The sequence below is a fragment of the Heterodontus francisci genome, chromosome 15 (assembly GCF_036365525.1).
Source record: "Heterodontus francisci isolate sHetFra1 chromosome 15, sHetFra1.hap1, whole genome shotgun sequence".
Taxonomy (NCBI): domain Eukaryota; kingdom Metazoa; phylum Chordata; class Chondrichthyes; order Heterodontiformes; family Heterodontidae; genus Heterodontus; species Heterodontus francisci.
The window spans coordinates 80,585,457-80,611,912 of NC_090385.1; the positions used below are offsets into that span (position 1 = coordinate 80,585,457).

The window sequence follows — 26,456 nt, forward strand, 5'->3', positions numbered from 1 at the left end:
GTTACTTCATCAAAAAATTCAATTAGTCAAGCATGCTCTGCCTTTTACAAATCCATGCTGGCTATCCTTAATTAACTCAAACCTCTCAAAGAGTCTGTTGATATTTTCCCTGATTAATGTGTCTAAAACCTTACCCATCACTGATGTTAAACTAACTGGCCTGTAGTTGCTAGGACTGTCCTTACAACCTTTCCTTAGACCACTCTCCAATCCTCTGGCACCTCCCCCATGTCTAGTGAAGATTGGAAGATTATGGCAAGCTGTTCCGCTATCTCCATCCCTACTTCCTTTAGCAACTTGGGATGCAAGCCATCCAGATTAGGTGACTTATCTACCACAGACATAGCGAAACGTTCCAGTACTTCCTCCCTCTCAATTTTTACCCAATCCATTGCCTCTACTCTCTCCGCTTCTACTGACATTTTGTCAGATTCCTCTTCCTTAGTAAACACCGATACAAAGTACTCATTAAGTATTCTACCCTTGCCCGTGCATCTAAGCATATAGGAACAGTGAGATCACCTCTCACTCTTCGAAACGCGAGAGAATACAGGTCCAGTTTCCCCAGTCTCTCTTCATAGGACAGTCCTGCCATCCCAGGAACAATTCTGGTGAACCTTCATTGCACTCCCTCTATGGCAATAATATCCTTCCTAAGGAGACCAAAACTGCACAAAGTACTCCAGGGGCAGTCTAAACAAGGTTCTATACAATTGAAGCAAGACTTCACTATTCTAGTACTCAAATCCTCTTGTGATAAAGGCTAACATACCATTAGCCTTCCTAGTTGCTTGCTGCACCTGCACGTTAGCTTTCAGTCACTTATTGACAAGGACACCCAGGACACATCTACACTTTCTCATCTCTTATCATTTAAGAAATACTCTGCACATCTGTTCCTCCTACCAAAATGGATAACCTCACATTTTTCCACATTATATTCCATCTGTCACGTTCTTGCCCACTCACTAAGTCTGTCCAAATCCCCTTGAAGCCGCTTTGCATCTTCCTCACAACACACATTCCCACCTAATTTTGTGTCATCCGTGAACTTGGAAATATTACATTTTGTCCCCACATCCAAATCATTGATATATGTTGTGAACAGCTGGGGCCCAAGCACAGATCCATGTGGTACCCTACTAGTCACAGCCGGTGAACGTGAGAATGACCCGTTTATTCCTACTCTCTGTTTTCTGCCTGTTAACCAATCCTTAATCCATGTCAGTATATTACCTCCTATCCATGTGGTTTAATTTTGCTAACCAACCTCCTGTGGCGGACTTTATGAAAGGCCTTTGAAAATCCAAATATACTATGTCCACCAATACCCCTTTATTAATTCTGTTAGTAACATCCTCAAAAAACTCCAATAGGTTCGTCAAACATGATTTCCCATTCATAAATCCATGTTGATAATGGCTATCAGATCATTATCATCCAAGTATTAAAAGCAAAATACTGCAGATGCTGGAAATCTGAAATAAAAACAAGAGATGCTGGAAATACTCAGCAGGTCTGACAGCATCTGTGGAGAGAGAAGCAGAGTTAACGTTTCAGGTCAGTGACCTTTCTTCAGAACTGACAAATATTAGAAATGTAAAAGATTTTAAGCAAGTAAAGCGGGGTGGGGTGGGGGCAAGAGATAACAAAAGAGATGGTGATAGGATAAGATCACAGAGAATAACTAACCTAGAAGGTCATGGAACAAAGGCAAACGGTATCTTAATAGTGTGCTGAAAGACAAAGCTTTAGTACAGAGGGTGTGAATAGACTGTAAAGCACAAAGCACTCCAAGCACAAACATTAAAATTTTAAAAAAGAACAGAAACAGTGGGTAGGCACAGTAGAAACAAACTAAAAACCTAAAATAAAATAACCAAATAAAAAAGAAAAATAGAAACAATAACTAAACCTAAAAAGGGGGGGCCCGTCATGGTCTGAAATTATTGAACTCAATGTTCAGTCCGGCAGGCTGTAGTGTGCCTAAGCGGTAAATGAGATGCTGTTCCTCGAGCTTGCGTTGATATTCGCTGGAAAACTACAGCAATCCCAGGACAGAGATGTGAGCATGAGAGTGGGAGAGGGGGGTGTTGAAATGGCCAGCAACCAGAAGCTCAGGGTCATGCTTACAGACTAAGCGGAGGTGTTCTGCAAAGCAGTCACCCAATCTGCGTTTGGTCTCCCCAATGTAGAGGAGACCACATTGTGAGCAGCGAATACAGTGTACGAAATTGAAAGAAGTACAAGTAAATCACTGCTTCACCTGAAAGGAGTGTTTGAGGCCTTGTATAGTGAGGAGAGAGGAGGTAAATGAGCAGGTATTACACCTCCTGCGATTGCAAGGGAAGGTGCCGTGAAAAGGGGACGAGATGGTGGGGGCAATGGAGGAGTGGACCAGGGTGTCGCAGAAGGAACAATCTCTTCTGAATGCTGGCAGGGGAAAGGAGGGGAAGATGCATTTGGTAGTGGCATCACGCTGGGCATGGCGTAAGTGGCGGAGGATGATCCTTTGGATCTGGAGGCTAGTGGGGTGGAAAGTGAGGATAAGGGGAACCCTGTCGCGGTTCTGGGAGGGAGGGGAAGGGGTGAGGGTAGAGGTGTGGGAAATGGGCCGGACACGGTTGAGGGCCCTGTCAACCACAGTGGGGGGGAAAATCCTCGGTTGAGGAAAATGGAAGACATATCAGAAGCACTGTTGTGGAAGGTAGCATCATCAGAGCAGATGTGTCGGAGACGGAGAAACTGGGAGAATGGAATGGAGTCCTTACAGCGGGCAGGGTGTGAAGAAGTGCAGTCGAGGTAGCTGAGGGAATCGGTGGGCTTATAATGAATATTAGTAGACAGCCTATCCCCAGAGATGGAGACAAAGAAGTCGAGGAAGGGAAGGAAAGTGTCGGAGATGGACCATGTGAAGGTGAGAGAAGGATGGAAATTAGAAGAAAAGTTGATAAAGTTTTCTCGTTCCGGGCGGAAGCAGGAAACAGCACTGTTACAGTCATCAATGTACCGGAAAAAGAGTTGAGGGAGGGGGCCAGAGTAGGACTGGAACAAGGAATATAAGACATATCCGACAAAAAGAGAGGCATAACTAGGACCGATGCGAGTACCCATAGCAACACCTTTTACTTGAAGTGAGTGGAGTTGAAGGAGAAGTTGTTCAATGTGAGAACAAGTTCATTCAGGAGGAGGAGGGTGGTGGTGGATGGGGACTGGTTGGGCCTCTATTTAAGGAAGAAGCAGAGAGCACTCAAACCGTCCTGGTGGGGGATGGAGGTGTAGATTGGACGTCCATAGTGAAGAGGAGGCAGTTAGGGCCAGGAAACTGAAAACAGTCAAAATGGCGTAGGGCGTCAGAAGAGTCACGGATGTAGGTGGGAAGAGACTTATTATCCAAGTGTCCATTTATCACATCCTTTCGAATAGATTCTCGCATTTTCCCAATGACTGATGTAAGGCTAACAGGTCTGTAATTCCCTGTTTTCTCTCTCCCTCCCTTCTTAAATAGTGGGGTGACATTTGCGACCTTCCAATCTGCAGGAACCGCTCCAGAATCTATAGAATTTTGGAAGATGATCAATGCATCCACTATCTCCATAACTTCTTCTTTCAACACTCTGGGTTGTAGAATATCAGGTCCTGGGGACTTATCAACCTTCAGCCCCATTAATTTCTCCAATACAACTTGCTAAGTAATATTAGCTTACTTCAATTTCTCATTCTCCCTAATCCATTGGATCTTTAATTCTGGGAGATTTCTTGTATCTTCCTCAGTGAAGACAGATACAAAGTAATCATTTAGCTCCTATGCCATTTCTCTATTCCCCATTATAAATTCTCCCGATTCTGCCTGTAATGGACCCACATTCGTCTTAGCCAAACATTTCCTTTTTACGTACCTATAGAAGCTTTTACAGTCCTTTTTTATATTTTTTGCTAGCTTACATTCATATTCTATTCTCCCTTTCTTTATCAGTTTCTTTGTCCTCCTTTGCTGTATTCTAAAATCCTCCCAATCCTTAGGTTAACAACTATTTCTGGCAACTTTATAGGCCTTTTCTTTTAATCTTATACAATCCTTAACTTCCTTTGTTATCCACGGTTGACTGCCTTTACTTTTGGGGTTTTGGTGCCTTGACATTACCCTCTTTGTCCTAAGTAGGCCCCACTCCACCCAATACTACCTGGGCGGCACAGTGGCGCAGTCGTTAGCACCGCAGCCTCACAGCTCCAGCGACCCGGGTTCAATTCTGGGTACTGCCTGTGTGGAGTTTGCAAGTTCTCCCTGTGTCTGCGTGGGTTTTCTCCGGGTGCTCCGGTTTCCTCCCACAAGCCAAAAGACTTGCAGGTTGATTGGTAAATTGGCCATTATAAATTGCCACTAGGGTAGGTGGTAGGGAAATATAGGGACAGGTGGGGATGTTTGGTAGGAATATGGGGTTAGTGTAGGATTAGTATAAATGGGTGGTTGATGGTCGGCACAGACTCGGTGGGCCGAAGGGCCTGTTTCAGTGCTGTATCTCTAAACTAAACTAAATTTACATGCTGGTAGATGGTTTTTGGGTTCCCTTTTATGTTGACTGCCATTCTATTCTCTTTGCCAGGCTTATTTTCCTCTTCACCTCCCCTCTCCACTTATTGTATTTGGGCTGGTTCTCACGTGAAGAATTCATCTGACATGCATCATACGCCCTCTTTTTTTGTTTCATCATAATTTCCATCTCCCTCGTTATCCAAGGAGCCATGTTTTTGGTTCCCCTACCTTCCACTCTTGTTGGAATGGACCTAGCCTGTACCAGAAGCATCGCTTCTTTAAAGATAACCAATCGTTCCGTTACAGTTTTGCCTGTCAGTCTTTGCTTCCATTTTATCCTGGCTAGATCCCTTCTCATCACTTTATGCCTTGGACGGCAACTTGCAGGTACTGGTGTTCCTGACGTGTGCCTTGTTGGTGAAGGAAAGGCTTTGGAGGGTCAGGATATGAGTTACTTGCCACAGAATTCCAAGCCTCTGACCTTCTCTTGTAGCTACAGTATTTATATGCCTGGTCCAGTTACTTTCTGGTCAATGACAACTCCCAGGGTGTAATGCCGTTTAACATCATCAAGGGGAGAGGTTTAGATTCTTATTGGGGATGGTCACTGCCTGGCACTTATGTGCCACTGGTCATCTCAAGCCTGAATGTTGTCCAGGTGTTGCTGCATGTGGGCACAGACTGCTTCAGTATCTGAGAAGTTGCGAATCGTACTGAATACTGTGCAAACATCAGCAAACGTCCCCATTTCTAACCTTATGTTCGAGGCAAGGTCATTAATGAAACAGCTGAAGATGGTTGGGTCTAGGACACTACCTTGAAGAACTTCTGTAGCGATGTCCTGAGGCTGAGATGATTGGCTTTCAACAACCTCAACCATCTTCCTTTATGCTTGGTTTGACTCCAACCAATGGAGAGTTTCCCCCCGATTCCCACTGACTTCAACTTTACACGGGCTCTGTGATGCCACAGTTGGTCAAATGCTGCCTTGATGTTGAGGGCAGTCACTATCCTCTCACCTATCCTCTTTTCCACATTCAGATAAACCAGCTGTGCATTTCTAGCACTTCCCTTTTATTTCATGAAGATTTTCTGTAATGCTACTGTGCTTCAGTGCTAACAACGTATCCTTGAGCAATGCTCACCCTTTTACAGGAACACATACTGATGGGGGTGGAGGGCGAACCAACATGACCAAGCAGTAAATTGGCATACTTCACGCATTTGTTCACACCTTTGTTCCCAAGAAGACAGACAAATAATTGCCAATGCTGCTATTTACCTGGCCATCAGGAGTCATGCGATGGTGGTCCAATGAGAACACACAATCCAATTTTGTTTCGTTTCAATACCTGTACAGCTCAGGTCAGAAAGAAAGCAAAATTGAGAACCATTTTTGCCCTCCCACTCAGTGGTGCTCCAAACCTTGGAGACACTGCAGCACTAAACTGATTAGATTTTTAATGGAGCTCTAGTTGTTTTTTTTTAAAAACACTTTGGCGTGTTTCCAAGTCCAACTGAGGTTTGACTTTGAATTTTCTTCTGCAATTTGTTCCTTAAAATGACTCTTGAATTTTGCACAAGATTATCGCAAAACCTACTGCAAACAGGATGCATGGAATTATTTTAAGACAGACAGCCCACAGATCACTTGCCTTACAGTCCGGTAGCTCAGTCATGGACAATATTGTCCCTTATAACATTCTCCTTATCATTGGTAACTCTCTATCAATAACTTTCAAAACCTGAAATTTAAATTAATTCAAAGCCCGATTAAATCATCAGTTTCGTATAAATCTCCTGTCCGTGTCAGCAGGCTCACCAAGGGAGCTAAATTAAATTAAGAAGCTGATCGAATTTAATTTCAGGCTTATAATTAGGAACTTGGGTATCATGAATACCAATTATGACAGCTGAGCGAAAAATCACCCTGCAAATTGCTCACAGTACAAAATCATTTACAGAAAATGTAAAAGTTAAAGTTTGATGCTTTAGTCATTATTATTTGGAGATAAAAACATAGGAACAGGAGTAGGCCATTCAACCCCTTGAATGTGGCTGATCTGTACCTCAACTGCATTTATGCACCTTTGTTTCATACCCCTGATACCCTTACCCCACTGACAAAACTCTGTCACTCTCAGTCCTGAAAATTTCAATTGACCTAGCATCCACATCCTTTTGGGGGACTGAGTTCCAAATTTCTACTACCCGGTCTATCTTCAGCCAGATAATCTCAGCCTTGGGAGTAGCTCCTTGGGAGGAGCAACAACTGGCATCAGTGCCCCGGCTAGAAAAATCGGCCAAGTTTCGCACCCCTGATTACAATTCAGCAAAACTCGAGTAGTGTGTGTGCATTGACACTTAGCGAGAACAGGATAAGTTGTGATGCCCCTAAATAGCTCATCATTCAGGCTCACATAATGAAGTTTGGTCAGTTGGATGAGGTTACTGATGCTGAACCATATCCCAGTAAAGGGAAAAGGGAGAGGAGAAAATTGGCAAGAGAAAAATGCAGTGTCACAAATTTGAAACACTAATACAAGCCACAAAATAGTCTGGTTCAAACAATTAGCATCAATATAATAGCAATTTATCTCTACTTGACCCCAAGTTTCTCTCTATCATCTTGTCCTGCTTAATCTATTTCAATCTCCTTATTCCCTATACACCTAAAGTTTATTTTCCCTTTCAAACTGCCTAATTTACTCTCTTGCTTTTCCCCTTTTTCACCATATCACCTTAAAGCCTTCCCCATAGTTCCAGTTAACCCACCTCTATTCAGCAGTAGGTCATCCCATTAGTACTTACAGACCTGCTGGGTATTTCCAGCATTTCTTGTTTTTACATCCCATTGGTACTGTTCACTTCTACTCCCAAATTAGACTCAATGCCCCAGCAATCTGAACACTTCCCTCCTACACAATGTCTGTAGCCACATATTTATCTTTCTAATCTGGCTGGCCCTATACTCACCAGCAACTGACACTGTTAGCAATTTGGAGAGGATTACTTTTGAGGTCCTAGCACCCTTCACCTAGGACTGTTTATACACGACATGAATCTGTTCTTCTATTCATCAGAGGGTCCAATCTAAATGATTATTTTCAGCTGATCCAGTCCTCTCTCCATTATATCCCTTGGCTCAGCGATAGCACTCTCTCTGCTGAGTCAGAAGGTTGTGTTTTCAAACCTCATTCCAGGACTTGACAAAACTTAGGTTGACATTTTAGGGCAGTACTGTGGAAATGTTGCATTTTGGATGAAATGTTAAACTGAGGTCACACCTGCCCTCTCAGGTTTAAAGGATCTCATGGTGCTATTCAAATATGTTTTCAAAAACATGAAACGATTTGAAAAGCTGAAGAGTGAAAGCAGTATTTCCACTAGTAGACAAATGAGTAATAAATGTCTATAAATGATAGACTGTCACCAGTGGAGTGTGTGTAGGGCAAAATTAGATTAAAATTTAGAGTGTTATTAGAACATGGAGGGGATTAAATCTAAAACCTGTGGCCTGCTCACACACTGCTCAATGCACCACATCCCAATCACTTATCTACCAACAATCTCTATTAATCGGGACTCATAGCTGGTATTCATATGTGCTATCTTACCCTCACACATTTCGCAGTTACAAACCTCATACCCACATCGCTCAGCTTGCACACACTGTGAGCTATTCAACCACGACATGCAAACAGATTGCATCACACTCACTGATACACTTCCTCTCTCTCGCAGGATAAGGTGGTTCACAATCGAAGGCAGCAAGTGCTAACTGTTGGGGGACAGGTGTGGCTGCTTGTCCTAAACTCCTTGGAGGAGACAGCACTCACCATCATTGCAGTGGTCACTGCTGAGTGAGGCTAAAACTTTCAAAGATGGCAGGATTCTTATAGCTAATTCTCCTTCTCACTTTTCCTCATCTCACAATCTCTTCTGATGTAGAAGCTGCACATGGTGTAAGCATGCACCTCTTTCTTTGTCCCCTTCTGCCCTGTTTCCCTCAACCCATCCCTACCCTGGTGCCTTTCTCCTTTCAGATACCCAAGAACTGCAATCTGGGCAACCAGTGATGGAAGAGCAACGGGTGGAAGAGTAAGACGACAGCAAGAAGAAGAAACACCATCTATTGACCTCACGCTTGCAGCCACCAGCTCAGATACTGAAATTCTGCATACCTTAGAGGACAGCTTAGAGGTACAATGTGCACATGTAGAGACTAGGAACAAGTGGTCTGGAGCCAGGACAAAAGGCAAGGGTAACGCAGATGCCAGCTCCAAGGGAGGGCAATGTTGCACACGGGTTTTGCTGCAAAGGACTCAGATAAGCACTTCGATGGGGAAGGCGCATGGGTATGCACAACAAAATGCCTGGTACATTGGCAGGCCTTCCAGAAAGCCCCAGTGCAATGTCAAGGATCATGAAGGAGTCTGGCACCAGCTTTGCACAGGGATTTTCACAGTGCTTGGAGCACATCCTTTCCAGTATGAAAGTGGTGGCCATTTCCATTAGCACACTGTAGAAACAACCATGATGCAGCATCTGATGGCCGAAGGTTTAGCTTCCAGTGCAGCAGAAGCAGAAGCTACCCAATGTCTGAGTGCTGTAGTGAAAGCTCGAACTTCCATCATACAAGGTAAACTTGCTGACATGCAAGCTGTTATCATGGCTGCCGATACCAGTGTTCAAAGGGGCTTTCAGGGTCTCAAAGCATACCAGCAACCTGTCCTGCAACAGATTACCAGTCTTCAGACAATTTGATTCACTCCAAGTGATATCAAGAAATACCTGAAGGCACCAAATACAGCTATGGGCCCTGACAACATCCCACAGCAGTACGGAAGACTTATGCCCCCTTAGCCAAGCTGTTCCAGTACAGTTGCAACACAGGCGTCCACCTGACAGTGTGGAAAATTGTCCAGGTATGCCTTGCCCACAAAAGCCAATCCAGCCAATAACTGCCCCATCAGTCTACTCTCAATCATCAGCAAAGTGATGAAAGGTAGCATTGATAGTGCTATCAATTGGCACTTACTTAGCAACAACCTGCTCAGTTTGGGTTCTGCCAGGGCCACTCAGCTCCTGACTTTATTATAGCCTTGGTTCAAACATGGACAAAAGAACTGAATTTCACAGGTGAGGTGTGAGTGACTGCCCTTGACAGAGTGTGGCATCAAGGAGCAGGAGCAAAATTGAGGTCAATAGGAATCAGGGAAAAACGCTCCAATGATTGGAGTCATACCTAGCACAAAGGAAGATTGCTGTGATTGTTGGAGGCCAAACAGCTCAGCCCCAGGTAATGCTGCAGGAGTTCCACAGGGCAATGTCCTAGACTTCATCAGCTTCATCAATGACCTTCCCTCCATCATAAGAGTAGAAGTGGGAATGTCCGCTGATGTTTACAGTGTTACATTCAAAACTGCTCAAATACAGAAGCAGTCGCTACCTCCATGCAGCAAATCTGGACAGTACTCAGGCTTGGGCTGATAAGTGGCAGGTGACATTCACGCCACACAAGTACCAGGTAACGACCATCTCCATCAAGAGAGAATCTACCAGCTCCCCTTGACATTCAACAGCATTACCATCGCTGAATTCCCCCACCATCAACATCCTGGGGCTTACCATTGACCAGAAACTTAACTGGACCAGCCACATAAATACTGTGGCAACAAGAGCAACCCAGAATTGAGAATTCTGTGATGAGTAACTCACCTCCTGACTCCCCAAAGCCTGTCCACCATCTACAAGGCACAAGTCAGGAGTGTGATGGAATACTCTCCACTTGTCTGGATGAGTGAAGCACCAACAACATTCAAGAAGCTCGTGCTTTCCAAGACAAAGCAGCCCACTTGACTGGCACCCCATCCATCACCTTAAACATTCACTCCTACATCATTAGCACACAGTGGCAGTGGTGTATACCATCAACAAGATGTACTGCAGCAAATCATCAAGGCTCCTTCGACAGCACTTTCCAAACCCACGGCCTCAATCACCTGCATCAGACACATGGGAACACCACCAAGTCGCTCACCATCCTGACTTGGAATTACATCGCCGTTCTTTCTCTGTCTATGGGTCAAAATCCTAGAACTCCCTTCCTAAGGGGACTATGGGTGTACCTACACCAGATGGACTGCAGCGGTTCACCAAAGCAGCTCACTGCCACCTTCCCAAGAACGAATAAAAAACAAACCACAATCGTAGCAACAGCCATCAAAAATCAATCGGCAACTAGCCTGAAAGTATCTGATGATCCCTTTAAATGGAGTTAATGGGGAGACCTTCCTGCTGTTGATCGCGTGTTCAGCTGTGCATGATTAAGAGCAGGCAATGGCTGGAGTGTGAGTTCCAAAATGGCTGCACTGGTGCCATGATCTGCAGCAAATGCATACTTCTGGCAGAGGCTCATTGGGCGGGCAGTAATGCCCTCAGCAAAATGGCATCTGCTGCAACTCACACTAGAAATGTGCACACCATTTGAATCTCTAAGGCCACTCGTTGTACCCAAAAAAACAGCTACCCATCTGAATTTTGCATTGGGATTGCTTTAGCCATATGTGGGTATTGAAGAAAAGACTATAATATCAGAAGTCCCGGAACCAAAAGAGCCATGATTGGTCTTACCATCTACCCACTTCCCGGTGTATGCATGCTTAGTCCAGCAGACAGAACACTAGCACACACTGACTGCGCTCAGCTAAATGATGTTGACTACAAAGATATGAGGAAAACATCTGGAGGACACAACAGTCATAATAAGTAGGAAGTAGCCTGCGACAAGAACTAACATTTTTTTCAAGCATGTGGGCCTCTTCTAGGGGGATAATTTGAGCCTTCTTTCCCAACAATGCCCTGATCAGGTTTTCACTCTTAAGCTCAGGATTGATAAGGAATAACTATTCTCCACTATGAACCCAAGCATCACAAACTCCAAGCCACCTCTTTGATAAAGATACCCTCTGGCCATCATGTCTCATACCAACTTTCCTTCTGTTCAGCTGTAATGACCTGCCACGAAGAAACCTCAATCCTGCTTATATATACTACTGCTTAATGATACACAATGATCTTTATATGTGTTGCGTTGTAGTTCTGAGTTCGAGAATGCCTAAGACCTTGTATGTACGACGACTCAACTGGAAAAACAAAATATATGTACAAAGAACAGTACAGGACAGGAACAGGCCATTCGGCCCTCCAAGCCTGCACTGATCTTGATGCCTACCTAAACTAAAACCTTCTGCACTCCCGGGGACCGTTTACCCCTATTCCCATCCTATTCATGTATTTGTCAAGATGCCTCTTAAACGTCATTATCGTACCTGCTTCCACCACCTCCCCCGGCAGCAAGTTCCAGGCACTCACCACCCTCTGTGTAAAGAACTTGCCTTGCACATCCCCTCTAAACTTTGCCCCTCGCACCTTAAACCTATGTCCTCTAGTAACTCTTCCACCCTGGGAAAAAGCTTCTGACTATCCACTCTGTCCATGCCGCTCATAACTTTGTAAACCTCTATCATGTCACCCCTCCACCTCCGTCATTCCAGTGGAAACAATCTGAGTTTTTCCAACCTCTCCTCATAGCTAATGCCCTCCAGACCAGGCAACATCCTGGAAAACCTCCTCTGTGCCCTCTCCAAAGCCTCCACGTCCTTCTGGTAGTGTGGCGACCAGAATTGCACGCAATATTCTAAGTATGGCCTAACTAAAGTTCTGTACAGCTGCAGCATGACTTGCCAATTTTTATACTCTATGCCCCGACCGATGAAGGCAAGCATGCCGTATGCCTTCTGGACTACCTTATCCACCTGCGTTGCCACTTTCCTGTGGACCTGTACGCCCAGATCTCTCTGCCTGTCAATACTCCTAAGGGTTCTGCCATTTACTGTATACTTCCCACCTGCATTAGATCTTCCAAAATGCATGACCTAACATTTGTCCGGATTAAACTCCATCTGCCATTTCTCCGCCCAAGTCTCCAACCGATCTATATCCTGCTGTATCCTCTGACAATCCTCATCATTATCCGCAACTCCACCAACCTTTGTGTCGTCCGCAAACTTACTAATCAGACCAGCTACATTTTCCTCCAAATCATTTATATATACTACAAACAGCAAAGGTCCCAGCACTGATCCCTGTGGAACACCACGAGTCACATCCCTCCATTCAGAAAAGCACTCTTCCACTGCAACCCTCTGTCTTCTATGACCGAGCCAGTTCTGTATCCATCTTGCCAGCTCACCTCTGATCCCGTGTGACTTCACCTTTTGTACCAGTCTGCCATGAGGGACCTTGTCAAAGGCTTTACTGAAGTCCATATAGATAACATCCACTGCCCTTCCTTCATCAATCATCTTTGTCACTTCCTCAAAAAACTCAATCAAATTAGTGAGACACGAACTCCCCTTCACAAAACCATGCTTCCTCACGTTAATAAGTTTGTTTGTTTCCAAATGAGAGTAAATCCTGTCCCGAAGAATCCTCTCTAATAATTTCCCTACCACTGATGTAAGGCTCACCGGCCTATAATTTCCTGGATTATCCTTGCTACCCTTCTTAAACAAAGGAACAACATTGGCTATTCTCCAGTCCTCTGGGACCTCACCTGTAGCCAATGAGGATGCAAAGATTTCTGTCAAGGCCCCAGCAATTTCTTCCCTTGCCTCCCTTAGTATTCTGGGGTAGATCCCATCAGGCCCTGGGGACTTATCTACCTTAATGCTTTGCAAGACACCCAACACCTCCTCCTTTTTGATAATGAGATGACTGAGACTATCTGCGCTCCCTTCCCTCGGCTCATCATCCACCAAGTCCTTCTCTTTGGTGAATACTGATGCAAAGTACTCATTTAGCACCTCACCCATTTCCTCTGGCTCCACACATAGTCCTTGAGCGAGCCAACCCTTTCCCTAGTTACCCTCTTTCTCTTTATATATGTATAAAAAGCCTTGGGATTATCCTTAATCCTGTTTGCCAATGACTTTTCATGACCCCTTTTAGCCCTCCTGACTCTTTGCTTAAGTTCCTTTCTACTGTCTTCATATTCCTCAAAGGATTCGTCTGTTCCTAGCCTTCCAACCCTTATGAATGCTTCCTTTTTCCTTTTGACTAGGCTCACAATATCCCACGTTATCCAAGGTTCCCGAAACTTTCCAAACTTATCCTTCTTCCTCACAGAAACATGCTGGTCCTGGATTCTAATCAACTGACATTTGAAAGACTCCCACATGTCAGATGTTGACTTACCCTCAAACAGCCGCCCCCAATCTAAATTCTTCAGTTCCTGTCTAATATTGTTATAATTAGCCTTCCCCCAATTTAGCACCTTCACCCGAGGACTACTCTTATCCTTATCCACAAGTACCTTAAAACTTATGGAATTATGGTCACTGTTCCTGAAATGCTCCCCTACTGAAACTTCGACCACCTGGCCGGGCTCATTCCCCAATACCAGGTCCAGTACGGCCCCATCCCTAGTTGGACTATCTACATATTGTTTCAAGAAGCCCTCCTGGATGCTCCTTACAAATTCTGCCCCATCTAAGCCCCTAGCACTAAGTGAGTCCCAGTTAATATAGGGGAAGTTAAAATCACCCACCACTACAACCCTGTTACCTTTACATCTTTCCAAAATCGGTCTACATATCTGCTCCTCTACCTCCCGCTGGCTGTTGGGAGGCCTGTAGAAAGTCCCCAACATCGTGACTGCACCCTACCTATTCCTGAGCTCCACCCATATTGCCTCGCTGCACGACCCCTCTGAGGTGTCCTCCCGCAGTACAGCTGTGATATTCTCCTTAAGTAATGCAACTCCCCCACCCCTTTTACATCCCCCTCTATCCCGCCTGAAGCTTCTAAATCCTGCAACATTTCACTGCCAACCCTGTCCTTCCCTCAACCAAGTCTCTGTAATAGCACAACATCACAGTTCCAAGTACTAATCCAAGCTCCAAGTTCATCTGCGTTACCTGTTATACTTCTCGCATTGAAACAAATGCACTTCAGACCACCAGTCCCGCTGTGCTCCGCAACATCTCCCTGCCTGCTCTTCCTCTTAGTCTTACTGGCCTTATTTACTAGTTCCCCCTCATTTATTTCACTTGCTGTCCTGCTGCTCTGGTTCCCACCCCCCCTGCCACACTAGTTTAAACCCTCCCGAGTGACGCTAGCAAACCTCGCAGCCAGGATATTTGTGCCCCTCCAGTTTAGATGCAACCCGTCCTTCTTGTACAGGTCCCATCTGTCCCTGAAGAGATCCCAATGGTCCAGATATCTGAAACCCTCCCTTCTACACCAGCTGTTCAGCCACGTGTTTAGCTGCACTATCTTCCTATTTCTAGCCTCACTGGCACGTGGCACAGGGAGTAATCCTGAGCTAACAACCCTAGAGGTCCTGTCTTTTAACTTTCTACCTAACTCCCTAAACTCCCCCTGCAGGACCTCGTCACTCTTCCTGCCTATGTCATTGGTGCTGATGTGTACCACAACGTCTGGCTGTTCACCCTCCCCCTTCAGAATGCGCCCTGTCATGCTGGAAAACAATTTGATCGAACCTAGTCAAAGTCGCTGGAGTTCACCAATAGTTCTAGTACCTAAACCTGATGGGTCAACCCGGTTTTGTATAGACTACAGAAAAGTCAATGCAGTAACTATGGCAGACTCCTACCCAATTCCGCATTTAGAAGACTGTATCGACAGAGTGGGCAGTGCTAGAGGCCTCCTACCCAACCCGAACCAAACGGGACCCGACGACATGTGTCGGGTTCGGGTCGGGTTGGGTCCATCTTCAGGGTCCGGCTTTCGGGCTTGGGTCAGGTTGGGCCGAGTCAGGCCAGACACACACAGTAAGTGCTCTGCTGGTAAATAATGAAATTTAAGAAAACTTACTTGAGCTGGAAGTCTGAAACGAAACTGAGTCTGCGCAGTGAGCAAGTGACATCACTATGACGTCATCACGCATGCGCTGCAGCTTCTTGCTGGTTCAGTGTCAGGAAGGTAAGTAAAGGGATGGTTGGGTCGGGCCGAGTCGGGGTGGGGTGGGTTCGGGTCGGGCCTGGGGCTAAATCGGAGGGACTCGGGCTGTAATGAAAAGCATATCATTTCACCAAGGGCAGAGGTGTCACGGACTTGTAATCATTTTGCTCCTCGGATTAAAAAAAGTGTGTGCCTTTAAGACTCTGTTATAAACAGTGCACCTTTAAGGGAGAGAAAGCTCTGGAATTTCTAAGACACAGTGTGCTAGCAGCTGCATTTTTGTTACCTGGGTGACAGCAGGAGGTCACATGGTACAATGTTTCCACTTAACTGTGTAAAACTGGCTGAAACCAGACTCAGCAGCAAGGCTTGCTGAAGAGAAAGGAGGTGTTTATTCTCTCAGCAGAAATTCTACAAGGAGTTACAGGCCATTTAATTCCCTAAAGAAAGAAGAAAAGCCTTATTTTTTCAAGAAACCGTTTGTATTGCTGAAGGAACTGTTGATGCAGTACTGCAGCCGAAGAATTAAATGCCTATTAAGAATTGACTACTGCATCAAATCCACCTGAAGACTACAAGTGGCCTTTGACTATTTCCACATTAGAATACCTCATACACCCAGAACGTAATCCGCAAAGACTTACTTATTTTATTTATTCTTAAGAGACAGCTAATTTTTAAAAAACACCACTTTGTTCAAAAAACGGTTAACTGCTGTTATTTTTGAGTGTATGTGCGTGAATTGGGGTGGGGAGGGAGGGGGGAGTTAGATTAAAATAAGTTATAAGGTCTTTAAACATAGTGTTTAATATTTGGTTTTAATAAATAGTTAATTTGTTGTTGTCTAAAGATACCTGGCTTGGCATGTTTATTTCTGGGGTTACTAGAGTGTTTAATTTGGCTGTTTTCTGATTGGGTGTAAAAGCTTAATAATATGCTGTGACCTGTGGAGTGATGGGTCTGAATTGACAGTGTGCTGCTCCCGCAAATCAAAGCTTTTTTAATGAGAAACAAAAGTATGCTTCGATACCTGGCACACACTTTTTGAGAAAGTGGTTGGATAGCAGAATTAATGTGATATTTTCCACGAGTGCATAAAAATGAGAATCTTGTATAAAGTATGCAAATTCAGAAGTAACAAATCTAAGTTGACTTACATTGATTAGCAGCAGTACAGACTGATAAAATTAATTCTGTTCCATGAGAATTGCCAACAATAACGGTAAATAAACCACAAATTCTGATACTAAGAAATGCTAACCAGTAAAATGTCAGATTAAATTCTTGGTCATTACTGAACTTACTGACATCAGCTGGGGGCAATAGTAAGAACATTGCAATTTGTTTCTTTACTGCACCAAGGATAGAGAAAAATCAGCCAGGACGCCCCTCTCTTGATAGCTGGTCAGTGACTCACACTGCATAACGTGTACACATTAATGAACCATATGTGTCTACAGACATCAGACACCCTTCACAGTCAAATAAGGTACTGGAACCAATAACTGCACAGGTCAATAGCTTCAGCAAATTACAAAACAAGTCATTTTTAACTTAACTACAGGAATATTTTCACTTCTTTTATACCTACCTTTTTGTCTGAAGTTATAAGTCTGAAGGCCTCTGTAACTTGCTGGGCTGTTGCTCCACCACCTACATCCAGGAAATTAGCTGGAGTACCGCCATGAAGTTTTATAATGTCCATGGTTGCCATAGCCAGCCCTGCACCATTCACTATATAAAGAAAAATAAAAGTGGTACTTAGGCACAGAAACAGAAAATTAAGATTGAAATTAGGTAATTTATTGCAAATCATATCAGGAATAAAGAAATTTTTAATGGGTTTGAACATAGTCATGAACTTATTTCATAATTAATTCGTTTTTCAAATTATTTTACTGGATGTTCAAATAAAAGGATTGCATATTTTGTAAACAGAAAATCTGTGTTACTGCTCAAAGGAATAAGCTGAAGGCACTTCACGCTGCAGAATCGAGGAATGTTACAAGTCCAGTTTGCAGGGAGAGAATATATATGCAAGTTTCACAAAATTATAAACTGATCATTAAACAGCTAGAGTGACGGTAAGAGTGTCTGTAAGGAAGCAAAAAATGCATCGGTATTGAAAGCTAGAGACAAACTTAGGAACTAAATACTGACAATAAATCAGTCCATAGTGCACATGGTCAAAAGGAGGTGGGGAGAGTGCTGAATGACCCTGAAAAGGTTAGCAGAAGGGTGCATACAAAACATATGGCTGACAGCATATATGGAGCTTATAACACTTCCAGCCATTTCTGATTTTATATAAAATCATTACACAACAGAAATTAGGTTATGCAGCAACCTCAATGGCTCTATTTCGAAAGGTACTATTCAGCTGAGCCATCCCAGGTAAGATTACTGGTCTGTGTTGTTCTCAACCAGGTTCGCAGTAGGTGTGTCACAGTTGATCTCAATGCTTTTGGCATAACTCATTTGGCGGAAGGGGTGAGGGGAGAAATCAGCTGAGGTCCCTACTCTTGAAAGCTATCTGGTTCTACTGTAAAAAGGTTAATTTGCGGATGCAGGGTGAGGAAAGATGAGGCTTAGCTGTGGAAACACTATGGGCCAGATTTTATTCCGGCATCGGGGGCCCCGGCTATGGGGGGGCGCGGGGAGGGGGGAAGAGAACACACCTTGGCCCTCCGTCGGACCCCTGTTACTATTTCATGGCAGGCAGCCAAATAAAATTCCCCACCGTCAGGGATCCCATCCCTTTAAACGACAAGCTCCTGGCCAATCGGAAGGCCAACTGAAGACGTCGGAGAGCCCGGGACAAGGAAGTGGGGTCGGGGTTGCCAGGACCAGTCAGGCATGTCCCGGCGACGGGGTGGGGGCAAGGGGATCTTCCTGGGGGTGCGGACATCGCCGCCAGGGGCCATGGATGCCCCCAAAAGGTGGGACCTCCCCTCCGACCCTGCTAGGAGGCCGCCATGTCTCAAGTGGCAGCATCGCCACATAGAGGCGGGCCCCTCCGTCCTCCACAAAATTGCAGTGGAGACGGGAAAAGGCCATTGGCAGTTAGGGACCTCAACTGGCCTGGGGCGGGAAGACTGCTCTTGGCCTTCCAGGCCCCGGACAAAATGGCAGGGGAGCCCAAGCAATGTCAGGAAAGGCACCCTTGCCATGTTGTTTGCCTTATACATGAAAGGCAGTCACTTGTGAAACACCTTAGACTGATTCTAAGAAAAGAAGGAAAGATAATATTGTCAAACTGAGAGAGGCTGCTGCAAGCTTTGATGAGATGGTAACATTTCTCTATTTTCTTGACCAATGTCTTTTCAAGTTTGCATTCTTTCCTACCCAAACAGCCAATGTTGCCATCTAGTCCGATGTAGTTAAGGTCTGCCTTTGCTGCTTCCTGGTCTCTTTCATCTTCTTGGCTCCAGTCTTGCAAATCAAACACTTTCTTTTGGCGGTATGCAGCATTGGAATCAAAGGTGATCTTTGCATCCATACACATGACTGAAAAATAGGCCTTGAAATTTACTAATCTATCAAGTTTACAGAAATAGCAATTTTAAAGACAAAGATCTTCAAGAGAAAATAAACAGGTTAGAAAAGGTAACATATATACCACCGTAAAAATAATGAAAATTGTTGCATGACTTCAAACAACTTGAAAAACTTAATGAAGTTTGCCGGTTCTAAAATGGTGGTCACATGACCACAATGCAGTAGCATAGTGGTAACTTTACTGGACTAGTAACCTCGAGGCTTTGGGATACAGCAACTGGGATATTTAAATTCAAATTACTTAATAAATCTGGAATAAAAAGATAGTCACAGTAATGATGATCATGATTGTCATAAAAACCCATCTGGTTCACTAATGCCCTTCCGTTCTGGCCTACACGTGACTCCAAACCCACAGCAATGTGGTTGACTCTTAACTGCCCTCTAAAATAGCCCAGCATGCCCCTCAACTGTATTAAACCACTATCACACTACAGAACAATTTCCTTCAATCAAGGGAAAGGAAGTAGCAACAGCATTACAGTGGCAAATAATTTACTGATATGTAGAAGTCCTAACTGGTCCAAATAAGAGGGACAAGCAGAACCTATGTTGGTACATAGAAGATAATTTAGATTGAAAGAATGAAGAAATCCACAATTAGGGTGGCACAGTGGTTAGCGCCGCAGCCTCACAGCTCCAGCGACCCGGGTTCAATTCTGGGTACTGACTGTGTGGAGTTTGCAAGTTCTCCCTGTGACCGCATGGGTTTTTGCCGGGTGCTCCGGTTTCCTCCCACAGCCAAAGACTTGCAGGTTGATAGTTAATTGGCCATTATAAATTGCCCCTAGTATAGGTAGGTGGTAGGGGAATATAGGGAAGGTGGGGATGTGGTAGGAATATGGGATTAGTGTAGGATTAGTATAAATGGGTGGTTGATGGTCGGCACAGACTCGGTGGGCCGAAGGGCCTGTTTCAGTGCTGTAATTCTAAATAAATAAATTGTGGACAATCTGTGGGCATTCTATTACCATAAGGACTATAGTGGCTCAAGGTCCACTGCCTTCTCAGGCTATAGGGATGGGCCACATTTCATGAGTACAAAAAAAATGAATTTTTTTTTTCAACATTTATTTATCCATCTCAGAACATCACTGTCTACAACGCAAATGGCAGACTGCTTGATTTAATACAGTGTATAACCTCACTTAAACACTGGTCTAAGCAATAATTCTGCATGATCTACAGAGTGTCCATTACTAGAAATAGTTTCAACACTAAATACATGATGTCCTTTAGAAATCATGCCCTCCCAGAGGATAAATGCCAACTCACATTTTTTCTTGCTCAGTTTTTTTTCCCTTCTATCAGAATGCTCAACATAAAATCTAAAACCAATCCAGAACTTGGCATGTTTAAATCAGAAGTTTACTGGAGAAACAAAAGAACTATAATTTCAGGTTATGCTGATTAGGGCTCCCAAAGCATCAGAGCACATTAAGGTGCAACTCTATTACCAGCTCAATTACTTGTACAAAACTGTTTCTCTAAACCATGGACTGTACTTTAAAAATTGAACTTTGAAGAGACAGGTTGGGCGAAGTAATACAGACTAGCAACCAAACCAGACAAAGGAATGTGATTAACAAAATGTAATATCAACGTTCATTAACAAGAGTGAAATTTAGCAGCAAAGAACAGTAAGAGTTACTTTACCCATGCCTGACGAGTCTTCCACCATTGGGTTTATCTCAATCAAAGTGGCGTCATATTTCATGAAGAGTTCATACAAACGTACAATAACATCAGCAGCATCATCTATTAGTGCAGCTGGGAAATCCATCTGCTGAGCAACCTAATTAAGAATAAAAAATAAAACCCATAACCTACTGCAAAAATGCAGAACCAAATGATATTCTTCAACAACCACAAGCCACAAAAATTGTCTCAAAAAGGCTGTTCACTTTACTTCCCCTCGCAATCCCCAAAAAATCTGAAAGCAAATCCGAAAGCAAGTATTTTGGTTATGATTTGGCAGGAGTAGACTGATGAATAAATATGATTAGATCACAGTAGTTTTTTAAAACTTATCATGGTGAATGATGGGGCCAATGCGACATAACTCAAGTCCCTAGGGGCAAGTTTTTTTTAAAAATTCAGTTGTTTCCCCGCACAAACATTCAAGCTTCAAACTCCAGATCCTGCAGAAACTTTACTGTTGCAGGACTCAAATTAGCAACTGGGTTCAAGTAGAGCCTAGGGCAATTTAAAAACTGCACACATAATTCTGCATAATGCACCTTTTTGAACTTTTCTTTCCAGTAACTTACTAGCAATTATCCGACGTACACCGACAAAGCAAAGCATGCTAAGTACACAAACAAATTATACAATGGTGGACGTCTGGCTTAATCACCCTCCAAACCAGGTTATCAGTTTGCTGATGTACCAAGCTGACTTCACACTACCTACACTAAGCCAACTTTTAAAAAATTCTTTCATGGGACGTGAGTATCGCTGGTTAAGCCAGTATTTATTGCCCATCACTAATTGCCCTTAGGAAGGTGTGGTGGTGAGCCGCTTTCTTGAACCGCTGTAGTCCATGTGGTGTAGGTACACTCACAGTCCCCTTAGGGAGGGAGTTCCAGGATTATGACCCAACGACAATGTATTTTCAAGTCAGGATGGTGTGTGGCTTGGAGGGGGACTTGCAGGTGGTGGTGTTCCCATGCATCTGCTGCCTTTTTCCTTCTAGGTGGTGGAGATCGCGAGTTTGGAAGCTGCTGTCGAAGGAGCCTTGGTGAGTTGCTGCAGTGCATCTTGTAGATGGTACGCACTGCTGCCACTGTGCGTTGGTGGTGGAGGGAGTGAAGGTTGAAGGTGGTGGATGGGGTGCCAATCAAGCCGGCTGCTTTATCCTGGGTGGTGTCGAGCTTCTTGAGTGTTGTTGGACTGCACTCATCCAGGCAAGTAGAGAGTACCCCATCTGTCACGAAAATGATTAATTTTTTTAAGCCAAGCTGGAAACCTGAATTAAATTTTAAAACTAAAGATAAAAGATGACTCTATGCTAGCAGCTAAAGATGACAATCCCAATTTGCATCACTGTACTGCACGTTCCAATGCATTGAGGTGGAGAAGGATTGTCTGCACCAATCCATCAAGAACAATGACCTGGGAAATCTGAGTGAACTACCTATCCTGTTCCCATTAGTAAGGCATCAAGGCCATCACCTGAATACTAAACAGAAAATTAATCACTTGAACAATGGGACCTTGGTTGTGAGAAGGGAATTACTAGACATTGACCAATTAATTTGCAAGAGGGAATACACACTGGTAACCACCATGTTCAAATCACTGGGTGACAGTCATGTGACAGGTGCTTAAGCTGGTGCTTTCTCTGCAGCAATCAGACAAGCACTGACATTGACAAGAGAAGACCCAAGTGGGATCCCTCCTTCCTCTCTCTCTCTCCAATTTTTGGAGATCTGAACCCTGCCTGCTGAACTAGGCAGACAGAGACTCCTTGAAGGAAGTCAGCCGCACAGCTGTCTCCAGGAGGACTACTGAATCAGCTGCCCACATCTTCAAACTGGAAGCCCTAGGACCACGAAAGAAAAGTTGCATGACCACCGAATTCAGTCTGAAGCAAGCCAAGTCACCAACCTCCAGAATCACAGAATCGTTACAATGCAGGAGACCATTCGGCCCACCATGTCTGCACTGGCTCTCCAAAAGAGCAAATCCCTCAGTTCCATTCCCCCGCCTTCGCCCCATAACCCTGCACATTCCTCCTTTTCATATAATTGTCTAATTCCCTTTTGAATGCTTCAATTGAACCTGCCCCCACCACATTCTCAGGCAGCGCATTCTAGACCTTAACCACTCGCTGCCTGAGAAAGTTTTCCCATGTCACTTTTGCTTCTCCTACCAAATACTTTAAATCTGTGCCCTCTTGTTCTCAATCCTTTCACAAGTGGGAACAGTTTCTCTCTATATACCCTGTCCAGACCCCTCATGATTTTGAATACCTCTATCAAATCACCTCTCAGCCTTCTCTTCTCCAAGGAAAACAGTCCTAACTTCTCCAATCTATCTTCATAACTGAAGTTCCTCATCCCTGGAACCATTCTCATGAAACTTTTCTGTACTCTCTCCAATGCCCTCACGTCTTTCCTAAAGTGCGGTGCCCAGAACTGGACGCAATACTCCAGCTGAGGCCAAACTGGTGTCTTATACCAGTTCAAAATAACTTCCGTGCTCATGTACTCTATGCCACATTAATAAAGCCCAGGATACTGTATGCTTTATTAACTGCTCTCTCAATCTGTCCTGCTACCTTCCACAAACTATGGACTGGATTTTACGTCGGGCGGATGGGAGCTGGCCACCGACATAAAAGTCAGTGGCAAACTCGCTTCCGCCTAGCCCGGGGATCCATCCCGCATTTCACGGGTCCCCGGGCTTTAATTGTTCTGAGGCGGGATTTCCACCTGCTTGAGAGAGGAAGTTCCACTTCATTGAACTGCCAGCCAATCATCGGGCCGGTAGCTCTTAGTCCCAGCAGCGCCACTGGGAGCGGTGGCCACTCCTGGGACTGCAGCCCAGCCGACAACATGGAGCCAGGACTGCAGGTAAGTTTGGGTTGCCTCGGCAGGGGGAGATCGGTCAGGCCCCGGCGAGGCAAGGGTGATCATTTGGAGGGAAAGGGGGGGGGGGGGTCTTGGGTCCTGGAGGTGGCTGGGGAAGTGGGGATGGCTCTCAGTTGGGCACCTTGTGCCCGATTGTCAGGCCCTGCCCCCCCTCCCCAAGTGCGCGGAGAGGCAGACAGCTCTCACTGGGCGGCCTTTCCCGGCACCAGGATGCCCGCTTGCCATGGGTAAAATCCCCGTGGAGGCGGGCAAAGGCCCTTAGGTGGCCATCAACTGGCAACTTAAGGGCCTTTATTGGCCTGGGGCAGGCAGCCCATTAATCGCACCAACCGCCCCCACACCCCCCCCCCCCCCCCCCCCACCATCTGGCTCACTGCAGTGGCGTACATTTCCGGTCTATATGCCCCTTTTATTTCTCTGCACTCTAATTCAACCAATCTATCCTTCCCCACTCTGTAACCTATTTGTGTGCGTGTGTGTACATGCGGTGCATGCAAAGTTGGAGCATATTCTACTTAGATTGGTTTAAGTACAATAACTCTAACCTCTTTCTTTGTTAAACTCAAGGAAACCTGTCCAATTGCTTCTTTTTATGATTACGGTGCATAAATAGTTAAACATTCACTGAAGTGGCAAGTACATCCACTTCAAAAAGAAATAAACCTGCTGTGGTCAAACAAGGAGGGAGAAAAGAGAGGAGCCCTTTGACCCCTCCTCACCTGATTGTAACACCATCACACTCCTGACATGTGCCTTATAGATGGTGGACAGGCTTTGGGGAATCAGAAGGTGAACTACTCGCCACAGAATTCACAGCCTCTGACCTGCTCTTGTAAACACAGTATTTATATAGCTGGGGTCCAGTTCAGTTTCTGGTCACTGGTAACCTCCAGGATATTGCTAGTGGATGATTCAGCAATGGTTCAGCCATTGAACATCAAGGGGAGATGGTTGAATTCTCTCTTATTGGAGAAGGTCATTGCTTGTCATTTGTATGGTGCAAATGTAACTTGCCACCTATCAAACAAAGCCTGAATGTTGTCCAGTTCTTGTATATGGACACAGACTGCTTTAGTATCTGAAGAGTTGCGAATGGTGCTGAACATTATGCAATCATCAGCGAACATCCCCAACTCTGACTTTCTGAAGAAGGGAGGACATTGATGAAGCAGCTGAAGATGGTTGGGCTTAGGACACTACCTTGATGAACTCCTGCAGAGATGTCCTGGGACTGAGATGCTTGACTTCCAACAACCACAACCATCTTCCTTTGTGCTAGGTATGACTCCAACCAGTTTATCCCACTACAGGACCTCTGACTTTAACTCTGGACTCCCTCCTACTGTATCCTCTTTTTTCCCCATTGGATATATGTATCCTAATCTTGTTATGTAACCAGGTTTCTCTAATCTAAGTTTTTCCTGTGTCCATTTGCATGCATGCTTTGGCTGTTGCTCAGGACCCAAGCACATCACTCCTACTTCCATTTGTTCCTCCCCTATATTTTTTGTTTTCCCTTTACCAATCCTAGACCCCTTTCTCCTCTCATCATGCCTTCTTTAATTTCTCCCATCAGGTACTCTGCCTTTCCAAATCTCGACCCAGCCCTTCAGCACTCCTTGAACATCTTACTCTCCTGTTGTCCTCCCAGGCTTCACTCCCTACAGTTTCCCTCTTTGTTTCCCTTGCCATCCTCTGAACAGCTTTTCAAGATACCTATCGCTGCATCATGACAAGCAGTCGCACCAACTGCTTGATCCTACTCCCTTGCTGACCTTCCCACCCAGTGTGCCCACTGGGGGTCAATCTTTCCTCTCTCCCACTCGTCCCAATCACCCCTTCCAATGCTGACCCTGTGGACTCTGCCGATGTATCAGCTATCGCTGCCCCTCTCTGCATATCCCTCCAGAATGGCCATTCATTTGTGAACAAGCCCCTTGCCATCCATGAGCTCATTGTGGATGATTGCATCAACGTCACGGCCTTAATGGAAACCTGGCAAAGGGGGGATGACACCTCTCCACTAAATGAAGCCTCCCCGCCTGGCTCTAATTCCACCACTTGCCCCACAAAACCGTCACGACAATGGTGTAGCTCTTATCACCAAACCACATCTTGGTCTGTCTCCCTATACCTCTCCTTTCTCCTCCTTTTTGCATTTCACCTTGTACCATTTCACTAGCCTCTCATTTAAAATCCTCACTCTCTACCAAGTACCAATCCAACTTTCTCACCAAGCTATCTTCACTTCTTTCCTCCCTCAGTCTTTGCACCGAGTGACTTCTTATCCTGGATTTCAACTCATCAAGCTCTCTCTCAAGTTCGGTGCCCTCCTAACTTTCCTTAATCTCTCCCACCATAAATTAACACCCGTGGCCTTGACATCTCATGTGGCGTCACTACTCCCATCGTGTCAATCACAGAGGCCATCTCTGATCACTTCCTTGTATCGCTCTCCACCCAGGTTCTCTTTTGCCCCTCCCAACCCAACTTCCTTCTGTGTCCACGACTGGGAAAAGCTCTCTCCAATTCACTTACAACTGCACTTTCAAAAGCCCAATTTGTCTAGCCTCTGGCCTTCCATTCACTATAACATTTCTGCAGTTACCGATCTGCTCAACAACACCCTCAACTCCACCTTTGATGCCCGGTCACTATTAAAACCATTACTTTCTCTCAGGCTGTTTGTTCCCAGGTACGGCCCTCATCTCCGCTCCCTTAAGTCCGAGGGTCACAGACTTTGAGAATATATGGCGGACAACTGATATCGCCAGATCTGG

At 44.9% G+C, this 26,456-nt stretch overlaps 1 protein-coding gene across 4 annotated transcripts in view; it reads right to left on the minus strand.

The window, feature by feature from the left end:
• The window catches only part of LOC137377741 (succinate--CoA ligase [ADP-forming] subunit beta, mitochondrial-like), a 140,190-nt gene that overhangs the window by 36,635 nt on the left and 77,099 nt on the right, over window positions 1–26,456 (minus strand). For all 4 annotated transcript variants that reach the window (XR_010976477.1, XR_010976476.1, XM_068047732.1 and 1 more), the window contains exons 6-8: window positions 20,738–20,876; window positions 18,869–19,030; window positions 17,115–17,257 (exon numbers count right to left, since the gene is read on the minus strand). Coding sequence is in view for 2 of the 4 variants with exons in the window: in XM_068047732.1 (XP_067903833.1) it covers window positions 17,115–17,257; window positions 18,869–19,030; window positions 20,738–20,876 (444 nt within the window). In the remaining 2 variants the exon portion in view is untranslated. The remainder of the gene's footprint in view (window positions 1–17,114; window positions 17,258–18,868; window positions 19,031–20,737; window positions 20,877–26,456) is intronic.